Source organism: Marmota marmota, unplaced genomic scaffold, assembly GCF_001458135.2.
Source record: "Marmota marmota marmota unplaced genomic scaffold, marMar, whole genome shotgun sequence".
NCBI classification, from domain to species: domain Eukaryota; kingdom Metazoa; phylum Chordata; class Mammalia; order Rodentia; family Sciuridae; genus Marmota; species Marmota marmota.
Window position 1 is genome coordinate 3768914 of NW_025999897.1, and position 12669 is coordinate 3781582.

The 12669-nt window shown below is 36.2% G+C and overlaps 1 protein-coding gene across 1 annotated transcript in view; it reads left to right on the forward strand.

Moving 5' to 3' along the window:
• Cep112 (centrosomal protein 112) overlaps positions 1–12669 on the forward strand; it is a 435668-nt gene that overhangs the window by 256981 nt on the left and 166018 nt on the right. Inside the window, exon 21 of the mRNA XM_048798206.1 lies at positions 3883–4113. Coding sequence (XP_048654163.1) covers positions 3883–4113 — 231 coding nt within the window. The remainder of the gene's footprint in view (positions 1–3882; positions 4114–12669) is intronic.

Here is a 12669-nt window from a genome sequence, read left to right on the forward strand (position 1 = left end):
CCTCCTATAGATTTCAAGTAATTCAAGTCAGCATTTTTAGAGATGCCAAATAAAAATGAGATACCTATCATCACCACACTCTAGAGCTCAGATTTGTTATTATCAAGCACTTTTTCTTCCTCCAACATAAATGTGTTTTCCAGCCATCTTTAATATAACTCTTCCAATCTAGCCCAGAGAATGAGGAGGGTCAATAGTTAAGCTAATAATCATAATCCAAAATAAAGGAAAACTCTGTATATAAATAATATCTACATACTGGGTTGTTGCAAAGATTAAATAAAATCTGCATAAAATGCCTGATGCAATGTAAGTACTCAAAATTCTAGCAGTTAATATGCATCATGTAGAAATGGTAAGGTTGTTAGCATGAACAACCAGATGAACATATTTTATTGAAAATAATTATAGGTATTTTGATTACTAAAGCAATTTCTTATGATTTTGCATTGTGTTCCTATTATCTGCATCCTAGGGTTACTTTTTTATTTCTTCCACATTGGGAGTTTCTGATTTCTAGTCAGAGAAGTATTGATTTATACAGTGCTGGTTGAAAGTACCTTATACATGAAACAGTTATCCTTAAGTTTCAGAAAATGTTGCATTTGTAGTTAATATATGGGTGGTGATAAAACGTTCCCTTAAAACTAAACTAACTGTTCATCTAGTAGAATGGCAGATTAGATTCCTTGATCAACTTTTCCTTTGAAAATAGCTGAAGATGCTAAATATAATTGTTTTTGAAAGTATATTCCTGAGCTGTACATTAGCTTGGATACTCAGAGAAGAAACACTGAGTGAAAACAGAAGCAGAGTACTGGAAAAAGCTCTTATCTCGAGGACCTTTTCTAAACCGAGTGAACATGAACTTAACTTCTGTTTTGAGTGTTTTATTTTCTTTTGTTTGCTGCCTAAAATTTACAGTATCAGAATATTCCAAAAAGTTTGAGGCTGTGAACTTAAATTTATCCAGAAATGCTGATATCTGTAGGTGTCTGTCAGAAGGACATGATTGACAAAGAACCCACTTTCAATTCCACTAGATAAAACTCCAATAAATATGAGCTCACATTTTTAAAAGAGCACAAAACAAAACAAGAAAACAAAGTGCTATAAACCAGAGCCTTCAGAAATTTTGAGTAGCAGAGAGAGCCCTGCAAAGACTTGAGATATTGGAATATCGCACATAAAATAGAAATTAGTCATATTTTGTTTATATATATATAAACAAACTAGTAAAACTAGTAAAAATAAAAACAGTTAAAATTAAGAACTTGGATGGATCTGATAGCAGATTAGACAGAAGAAAACATACAGAATATAGAAGGGACTACAATAGATGAACAATGTGAAAATGAGACTAAGGGAAATGAAAAATTGGGGGGAAATCAACATTCATCTGAATGAGTTATAAGCAGTAAAGTGAGAAGGAAGAGACACTGAATTCCATAAGGAGTAGGGAAAAGAAGGAACAGAGTCGGTCACAGCGGAGAATTTCACAGTATGTATCAAAGACTTATCAAAGACTTAGCAGACTAGCAGGTCCTGATCAAAGTGAGTAGCAATAGCAAGCCTCCCCTTAGAGAAATCATGAAGAAACTGACCAACACTAAAGACAAGAAGAAAATCTTAAAGGCAGCCAGGTTGATGTACCGTCAGAGGAAGGACAGCTGGCTTTTCAGCAGCCCCCAAGGATGTGAAAGCTCAATGTGCTAGCCACTGAACCTCCCTGAAAGAACTTGAAGGTCGCAGGTGGGGCCAAAGGAAAGTGGTGTTTGTTGGGAAGTCAGAGTTCAAGGCAAAGTAATGAAGTAAGACATTAGTAAATGAATGGTCTATTTAAACAGCTGCTGACTGGATAAAATAATGACATTAGCAATATTGAATGAGAAAAACAAATGAAATAAAAATAACAACTACTGAAGGTGAATCTGGAAGTGGACAATGCAACTTAGAATTTATTTTATTGTTTAGAAGATAGCAAAATAGCTTTAAAATGTGAAAAGTGAAGCATGGGTATTTTGGCTGAAATATGACTTCTAAACAGGAGAAGAAAAGTGATGGAAGAAAAAAAATTTCAGAATAAAATCACACTAATTAGGGAGAAAAAAAGAAATGCACAAAAGAGCAAATGACACCCAAAAAAAAGAGGAAAAAGAAAGGAAAATATGCAATATATACAAACTAATTGGACTAAATGCCCATTTAAAAGACAAATATTATTTTCATTTCAAAAAGAAAATTCAAAATCTGTATGCTGTTATATCTTTCTCTAAAAATTAAGGATGCAAGAAGGTTTACAGGAAAAGATTGGATAAAAAAAAATATACCAAGCAAATACTCTTCCCGGAAAAAAAGATAGTATTCAAATCTGTTTATCACAGACAGAACTGACTTAAGGTTACCATCAGTACTGGAGAAAAAGAAATTGAGAATCATTTGGTAACAAAAATCCAATCAGTGAGTAGATATAGCATTTCTATGGATTTTATGACCTCAAAATAATATAAAGGAAACTTCGGGCGATATAAAGAGAAATAGACAAATCTACCAGGGAAATGAAAAATTGGGGGGAAATCAACATTCATCTGATTTTAGGAGATTTTAATGCACACTTTAAAGTGCATTATGTGGACAAAAAAATCAGTAGTTACAGAAGTTTGATGCAATGGACATGTGTAGAACATAGTACTCAACTGCAGAAATGATAGAATACACACTTGCTAGAAATAACACGTGAAGCTTTTAAAAAATTGATTCTGTGGCTTGCCATCAAATAATCTCAACAATTTTCAAAAAATTAATGCAAGATATACTACATTCCTTGACCCTAAACCAAGTAAGACTAAAAGGAAGGAAATAAATCTCCAGAGAGAACAGATCATGTGAAGGTAGAGGCAGAAACTGGAATGATGTGTCTACAAACCAAGGAACCCAAGACTGCCAGCAAATACCAGAAGCTACCAAGAAAAGACTGGAGCAGGTTCTGCTTCAGACCCTCCCCAGGAGTAACTCTTCCAACACCTCAGTGTTTAGATTTCCACCTGCAGAATTGCAAGAGAGTAAGTTTCTCCTCTTATAATATACCCAGCTTGTGGCTCTTTGTTATGGCAGCCCAATGAGATGAATATATTCCGTATGCTTGGGTATTAAGAAAGATGCTGCCAAATGACACATCAGTCAAAGGATAAAAAGAGAATTAAAAAATGTTTTGAACTAAATGATAATGAAAATGCCATATATCTAAACCTAAGAGATGGTCCTAAAGCAATATAAAGAGAGAGTCTTAGAAAAGAAAGGATAAAAGTAAATGATGATGCCATGCAGTGGCACGTGCTCGTAATCCCAAAGACTCAGGAGGCTGAAGTAAGAGGATCACAAGCTCCAGACCAGCCTAGTCTCAAAAAATAAAAAGGATTGGGGATGTCACTCACTGAGGTACCGAAATAAATATTCTAAATAAGAATTTAAAAGAAGGAATACAAAATAAACCCAAGCAAAATAGGAGGAAGAATGTAAAAAACAAAGGCAGATAATGAAATAAAAAACAAAAATGCAATAGATAATGTTGGATAAATTTCAGGAACATGATACTGAATATCTGAAAAGCAAATCAGAAAAATACAAGTAACATTCATTTCATACATATTAGAAACAAAACTACACATTGTGCTGTTTCAGGATACAAGTCTATGGTAAAACGTTCCAAGAGGTATTTACCTCTGAGCTGGAGTTGATGGCATGGGATGAGAGAATACAATAATGGGGGAAGGGAAGGGAAGTAGGCAGGAAGGAAGAAAAGAAAAGGTGAACTTTTTAATATTGGCCTGTTGTCACTTTCCTATTCATATCCCCTGACTCTTTTCTGTTTTTAAAATCAAGGTTGTTTCGGACATGGAGGCCCAAGTTCACAAGCTGAGAGAAGAGCTGATCAGTGTAAACTCACAGCGTAAACAGCAGCTGGTAGAACTTGGTCTTCTTCGTGAGGAGGAAAAGCAAAGGGCTGCGAGGGACCATGAGACTGTTGTCAGTAAGCTGAAGGCTGAATCAGAAAAGATGAAGATAGAGCTGAAGAAGACTCACGCTGCTGAGACAGAGATGACACTGGAGAAGGTGAGACACCTCACTGGAATTTTTAATATACAGGTGAAGCCATCTTTAAACCCACTCACATCACTCTCATGGTTAATCTCTAAAAAGTAATAGACATGGACTTACTCTTCAAATTTGTAAACAGTTTAAGTGCTTTAAGGAGCAGTTTCAGTTTCTTTTCTAAACACAGCTAAAATAATCTAGGTAATTTCCTAACTTTATCCATGAATTTTGTGGACGGGATTATACAGAACATTCATTAGTAAGTGAATATGTGGTGCAATGCAGCAGTATTATAATGTTGTCAAGTATTATGCTGATTAGGGATTCCTGGGCTGTAACAATGAATTTTCCTAGATTAGACTGTTTCAAATTTTCTCAGATGTCTGATAATTATTTCTGGACTTTATAGTTTTTTATAACACAAATGATAACGTGATTTCCAAGTTGATTCTTTAGTAAAAAATAAGAAAAGCTTCTTTAGAATTATATGTTAGTGAAATAATGTCTATATAGTGTTTATGTATTTTGGATTGACTGATATTTAAGCTATAACCTCAAATGTCCTTACTTTTGATGTTCTGAAAACATAAATATTTTAACCAGGTACTCAAATGTAAATTGTTAATAATCATACAACTATAAATTGCCCCTTGGACAATTTGCATCTGTATCTTAGGAAACTTGAAAAAAATAATTTAAGAATCAGCTTATTCTATTCAGTTTCTCTACCTCTTCTTTGTCTTCAAATAATGTCAAACCCTCAGAGAGTACAGTTCTTCATTCTCACTATTGCTCCCCGACTGCGTTCCTGAGGTGTTTGCTCTACGGTGTCTTAATTCAACTGAAAGTCAGATTTCAGCAGTCTGCCCTTTGGCAGCACAGATCAGAACCCAGAAATAAATAGAAAAGTGGTGTTAAGGAGGGAAGAGTGAGCTTGGCTTCTTGGAGAACAGCTAGGGTGCTGGTATGACTGGGAATGAGGACCTCAGAGAAGGGAGGTGAGGCCAAGGAAGATCTCAGGACCCAGGCCAGGTCAGACATGGGCCATGGGAAAGGCTTTGTTTTGACTGCAAGTGGAGGAAGCTTGGTGGATTTTGAGCAGAAAAATTGATGTGATCCAACTCACACTTGAAAGGGCTTTCGCCAACTGTGTTATAAAATGGTAGTGACCACAGAGAGAGACACATGCAGATAACTATAATGCAAGTAGAAGTGAAACTGGGGAAAATTATTTTCTGTTATGGAAATCAGGGGAAATTAATTGAAGTAGATGTCATTTGAACTAGACATAGTGATATGTAGGATTTAGACAAATAGACATAGAAGAAGGCATTTCAGGTCAAAGGAAATAAATACAAAGCAAGAACGAATAAAACTATTTGTATGGCTTACAGGCTGGCCAAGCCAAGTGGGGTGGTCAGGCTAAAAGATAGTTTAAGGATCACTGGAAGTTCCCAAAATGGTGACAAGTTGGTTGTGGGGTTTTTTTCTCTTGGTTTTTTTTTTTTTTTTTTTGGTTCTGGGTATTAAATCCAGTGGTGCTTAACCACTGAGCCATATCCCAGCCCTTTTTATATTTCATTTAGAGACAGGGCTTGCTGAGTTGCTTAGGGCCTCACTAAGTTTCTGAGTCTGGCTTTGAACTTGCAATCCTCCTGCCTCAGCCTTCTGAGTCACTGGAATTACAGACATGCACCAGTGTGCCCAGCTGGCGATAAGGCTTCAACTGCCTAGGGTGAACAGTGAGAAGCTACTGAGATTGTCTGAGATGAAGTGTCAAGATTCAGGTGATAATTAGGAAATGATTCTGTGAGGCCAGGTATCACAGAAGTAGAAGGGTTGACTGGGACTGAGCTATCCAGGTGAAAGGCCCTGAGGGAGCTAGAGCTATGTGAGATTTGGGGGTGTCTCTGGCAATTGAATGGAGAATCACCCCGGAGATGGCATTGATTAGACTCAAGTACAACTTCAACTCTTAATTAGTTGAAAACAGGAGAAGTTTCTGGTTTGGATAGAAAAGATGACTGTAGTTAGGAATAGGTTCAGTTTGAAGTGCCACCCTACACAGAGCTGTGACATTCACTTGCTGCTGAGAGAACATTTCTGTGTATCCTAAGAAAAGGCAGGAGGGTTGGGGGAAGCAACTGTAGGGTTCACTCATAGAGAGGGTGTGAGCTGAGGCCTTGGGAGTAATGAGAGTATTAAAGAAAGAAAGAAAGGGGTAGAAGAAAATAGAGGGAAAGAAGAAGAAAATTGGAACATTTGTAATGGAAGAATTTAAGGGAACAACTGCATTTGAGAACTTAGGGAAGAAACAGTCAGAAGGGTGATCAAGGTGAAAGAAATATGAGAAGTATATATTTTCATGGAAATAGGGGAAAGGAATATTTGAAAAGGAGGATTGTCAAGAATGTGACAGAAAGTCAGGAAGGACGAGGGTTGAGAAAAGGTCACTGGACTTGAAACTGAGAAGTCATTGATGATCTTGGACAGGGCACTGAAAATGATAGCGTAGGCAGAACATGGTCACAAAAGGAGAGTGAGGAAGTGCAGACCAGTGAACGCTCCATTGTTTGTGAAAATTTGATTTTAAAATTAGGAAGTTTGGCTGGGATGTACCTCAGAGATTGAGCACTTGCCTAGCATGCATGAGGCCCTGGGTTTGATCCCCAGCACCATAAACAACAGTAACCGCAAAAACAGGAAGTTAAAGTTCCAAAGAGCAGGAGTTAAAGAAAATGTGTTTTTAGTCTGCTTATGTCTCAAGCATTTTAGCATACAGGAAAAAGGGACTGGTGAAGAGGAAGAGCTTTTTGGTATGGAGAATAGTCAGTGGTGCGCCAGAGGAGGGCCTATTGAAATCACAGCCCTGACCGACCTCAGCCCTTGGCTTTAGGGGTACATGCAGGACATGTGGCAGGGTTCATTCCTGGAACTGCCCCACTGTCTCCTGCCTCGAGGTTCTTACACCTGCATCTTCTGCCTGCAGCCGTCTATGATTTTCTTATAGCTGGCCTCTTTCTCATGGTGCTATACTTCTTAACATCTTTCTCTGACCTCTCTGTCTAAAGTCTGGCTTCTTTTGGCGGGGTGGAGGGTACCAGGAATTGAACTCAGGGGCACTTGATCACTGAGCCAATACCCAGCCCTATTTTGTGTTTTATTTAGAGACAGGATCTCACTGAGTTGCTTAGTGCCTCACCTTTGCTGAGGCTGGCTTTGAACTTGTGATCCTCCTGCCTTAGGCTCCTGAGCCACTGGGATTACAAGTGTGTGATACTGCCCATCTTAAAGTCTGGCTTCTTATACCACACTTCATCCCACTGTTTTATTGTCTTCATATCTCTTCTTACTTTCTGAAATCATCTTTTTTTAATTTAAATTTATTTTTATTTATTTTAATTGGTTATATATGATAGCAAAAATCATTTCAATTCATAGTACACACATAGAGTACAGTTTTTTATGTCTCTGGTTGTACATAAAGTAGAGTCACACCATTTGTTTTTTCATACATGTACTTAGGGTAATGATGTCTATCTCATTCCACCATCTTTCCTACCCCTAAGGCTACTTCCTTCCCCTCACTCCCCTTTGCCCTATCTAAAGTTCCTCCATTCCTCCCATTCCCCCCACCCCCATTATGGATCAGCATCCTCATATCAAAGAAAACATTTGGCATTTGGTTTTTTGGGATTGGTTTACCTCACTTAGCATTATATTCTCCAACTCCATTCATTTACCTGCAAATTCCATGATTTTATTCTCTTTTAATGCTGAATAATATTCCACTGTGTGTATATACCACATTTTCTTTATCCATTTATCTAGTGAAATGCATCTAAATTGGTTCCACAGTTTAGCTGTTGTGAATTGTGCTGCTATCAACATTGATGTGGCTGTGTCCCTGTAGTTTGCTGTTTTTAAGATCTTTGGGTATAAACTGAAGAGTGGGATTGCTGGGACAACTCATGGTTCCATTCCTAGTTTTCCAAGGAATTTCCATACTGCTTTCCCTGTCAGCTGCACCAATTTGCAGTTCCATCAGCAATGTATGAGTGTGACTTTTTCCTCACATCTTCACCAACACTTGTTGTTTGTATTCTTAAGAGCTGCCATTCTGACTGGTTGAAATCTTAAGAGTAGTTTTGATTTATATCTCTCTAATTGCTAGAGATGTTGAACATTTTTTCATATATTTGTTGATTAATTGTATTTCCCCTTCTGAGAAGTGTCTGTTCAGTTCCTTGGCCCATTTATTGATTGGGTTATTTGTTTTTATGGTGTTAAGATTTTGGATTTCTTTATATATCCTAGATGTGTATCTGATGTGTGTGTGGTAAAAATTTGTTATCGTTCTGTAGGCTTTCTGTTCACCTCGTTGATTGTTTCTTTTGCTGTGAAAAACCTTTTTAGTTTGACTCCATCCCATTTATTGATTCTTGATTTTATTTCTTGCACTATAGGAGTCTTATTAAGGAAGTCGGGGCCTAATCCAACACGATGGAGATTTGGGCCTACTTTTTCTTCTGTTAGGTGCAGGGTCTATGGTTTAATTTCTAGATTCTTGATCTACCTCGTGTTGAGTTTTGTGCATGGTGAGACATAGGGGTGTAATTTCATTTTGTTGTATATGGATTTCCAGTTTTCCTAGCAGCATTTGTTGAAGAGGCTATCTTTTTTCCAATGCATGTTTTTGGTGCCTTTGTCTAATATAAGATAACTGTAATTATGTGGGTTTGTCTCTGTGTCTTCTATTCTATACCATTGGTCTACAGGTCTATTTTGGTGCCAGTACCATGCTGTTTTTGTTACTGTTGCTCTGTAGTATAGTTTAAGATCTGGTATAGTAATGCCTCCTGCTTCACTCTTCTTGCTAAGGATTGCTTTTGCTATTCTGGGTCTCTTATTTTTCCATATGAATTTCATGATTGCTTTTTCTATTTCTATGAGGAATGCCAGTGGGATTTTGATTGGGATTGCATTAAATCTGTATACTACTTTTGGTAGTGTAGTCATTTTGACTATTAATTCTGCCTATCCAAGAACAAGGTAGATCCTTCTGTCTTCTAAGGTCTTCTTTAGTTTCTTTCTTTAGCGTTCTGTAGTTTTCATTGTAAAGGTTTTTCACCTATTTCGTTGATTCCCAAGTACTTTCTTTTTTTTTTTTTTGAGGCTATTGTAGATGAATGATTTTCCTAGTTTCTCTTTCAGAGGATTTGTCACTGATGAACAGAAATGCCTTTGATTAATGTGTGTTGATTTTATATCTTGATACTTTGCTGAATTCATTTATTAGTTCTATCTAAAATAATCTTTTTATGTTGGCTTTTTAATTCTCTGTTCCCTCCCACCCACTAGAACATCACTCCATGAGCATGTCCATCTTATTCATTTCTGTACTGTTAATGCTTTAAAAACCTGGCATGTGGTATGTGTTAATCACCCAAGTATATTAAATGAATGAGCGACAGGAGGCTTGTGTTTAGCCTAGGGAGAGGGAAGAAGAGGATGGGTAAAGTATGGAGAAGTTCAGTGACAAGACTTGAGAAGACCTTAGATCTAAAATTCTTTTTATATAACTTTATTTTATGTGGTGCTGAGGATCCAATCTAGTACCTTACACGTGCTAGGCAAGCGCTCTGCCACCGAGCCACAGCCCCAACCCTGAGAGCTAAAAGTCTTAGTAAAGACGACAGTAGTCAGCTTAGGTGTGGAGTTTCAATAAAATGAAGCAGCCAGGCTAAGCAAGGTGGGAGGATGCCACTGAAAGGAAGAGGAGGGGAAGGAATCTGCTGAAATGGAATCAGAGTTGTCCTGTAGATAGAAGAGAGAGTAGGGACAGTATGAGTGTGGAAGAATGGAATGTTCCTGAGCTGACCTGAGAATATAAGTAAAGCAAGAAGATAGAGTGAACTTAGTAATTTTAGTAATCTTAGTTGACATGAAGACAGCACTGGGGAGGTTAGCCAGAATGCAGGGACGTGTTGGCAGGGGGACAGTCTGGGGAAAGGGCATACAGCAGCAAGTAGGCTGGAGTTTAGTGCCAAGAGTTTGATTTTTGTTGAATTGGAGGAATTTGCCAACCACCAAAGCCATATGATGAAATCCAAGTGCTGACTAAAGTTAGATAGGTAGGTAGGTAGGTAGGTAGGTAGGTAGATAGAAAAACAAAAGCAAAAAAAAAAAAAAAAAAAATCCAAGCACTGAGCTCTTAATATGATGAGTTATTTGTATTTCTAATTGATAGATGTTTTTACTTAATTAAAGGAGTTTAGCATTTCCAAATGCAAAATGGACTGAGTCAAAAACATGCTTTATGAAATATTAGTTTCTAAAGCTTCACAATCTTGGTACTTTGCACAAAATCAGCATTCATTAACTGTTAGATGAATGAATAAATGGGTGATCAACTATGAAATTCAGCATAGCCCCTGTGAATGGGAATTCGAATGATGGGAATGTTATTAACTTATCCAGATTTGATTTCAACACATAAATACTTTGGGTAGTGCAAGATGCATGTTTGTGTTCATATGTTTGTAAGCTTGGTGTAGTAGTGCAGCTACCAGGAGGCTGAGGTGGGAAGATCATTGGAGCCCAGAAATTCTAGCCAGCCTGGACAACGTGGTGACATCTGTCTTAAAAAAAAAAGGTCAATCAGCTATTCATTTGGGTTATTTTAGTGTTGTGGTTTCCTCCATATTAATAAATTAAACAAAAAGCATAATTTTTAGATATAGTTTTAATTTTCCTACAAAAATTAATAAACATTTGAGTTTCTACTCTGAAAGTTTGATTTTACACTAATATTCCAGTAATTTAGTTTCTAATCTGTTGTGTCATTCTGGAAACTACTTGATTCTTCACACAGATTTTTATAAAAAGTTGAATGTTTTGTCATGTCTAAATAAATCTGGGTCAAAATATTTGCTAGCAGTTCAAAATTCAGTCAGAATGAAAGGTTTTAGAAATTAATTTTTTTGTCATTGAGTATAAAATTGAGGTTCTAAGAGAAGAGGTCAATAGCACCAGAATAATGAACAATCTAAATGTAACATTCCCTCTGGGCCTGGTTTATTTCAGTAGCACTTACAATGTTAAGGTTATAAAAGAATTCCTAAGTCCAGCTCCTACCTAGGTATCTGTCAGCAGCTGTTTAGACCTAGATGAGATCTTCAGTGGCCTTGAGTTAAAAGAAATGTGCGATAGCTCCACAAGGTCAAAATGCTTGAAGTAGAGAATCCAAGAGAGTAAATGATTGGCATTTGCAAAGGGAGCATTTCTTTTTTTCTCTTTTAAAATCTTCTCAAACAGAATTGAAATAAAGTCCATAAAATATGAACCTTTGAAAAATTAAAGAACATTACTAAGTGATGGTAGTAATTTTCAGAATATCGATTAAAACCCTGGCATTTAAATTTTATCATTATTTCAGAAAACTTTTCAGCTATTTTTACAATAACCTTTCCTTGAACAGAAGGAAAGTAGAGATGCGTATTAAACTCCCTATTACTTAACATGGCCCAGATATAATTAATGGTAATAAATTACATGTATGCAAAATAGCTGTCCACACTTAGCTGGCTGAGACCATGCTAAGTAAACAATTCTTTCTCTTGCTTTTTAAAAACTTACACTAAGAATATTCAAATTTTATTTGAAATTCATTGAGAATATACTGATCATTGTTTTATGGTATTCCATTTTATGGGTGTAGCATAATTTATTGTGTTTTTCTTTTATTTTGGAACATTTATATTTTTAAAAAATATATATTTTATGTGGAGATTAGTATCTTTGTACAAAAATTTCGTTGTCAACATTTCCAATTTTTTCCCTCTTAGGTTAAAATCCTTGTATAATTACTGGGTCAAATTGCATTTCAGAAAATTTGTACTAATTTGTATTTATCCTGATAGAGTATCTGTTTGACCCAACCCATTCTTAGTATTATTAATATTTTCCTTAACTTTTGCTGTTTTATGAAATTGGTTATTTTAATTTGCATTTTAAGAGCAAGAAATTGAACATTTATAATAGATTTCCTATTTGTATTTCATTGCCTGTGGATTACCTATTCATATTATTTTTGCCAGTTTCTGTGTCCTTATGATTTTTCATAAATTTACATGAACTCTTTTTCCATTTAGAATGATAAAGCTCTTATCATCATTGTGGCAAGTATTTTTGGTAGTTGCCTTTTAATTTTTTGAGACACAAAAAAATTTATTTTTATTGAGTCTGATCTATTCATCTTTTCTGTTGTGAATTCTCCACTATAGTTTCTTTAAGCTTAACATTTTGATATTTTAATATATATTAACATCTCACACATTTTTTTCAGTGTACTCTGCTAAGTAAAAGGCACTTATGAATTTGACATTGCATTCACCAGTATGGGTTCCTGGTCTGTAATTTTAAGTGGTAGCTGAAGGATTATGCTGGAATTCCGCCAGCCTGAAGTCATTAAAAGATTCTGAGCAACAGTTCAGCATCTTTTTCAAATTTAAGAAAGGCTCCGTATGGCATGATTATTCAAAAAAGCTAAGGTCATAGAAGCTACTTAAACCT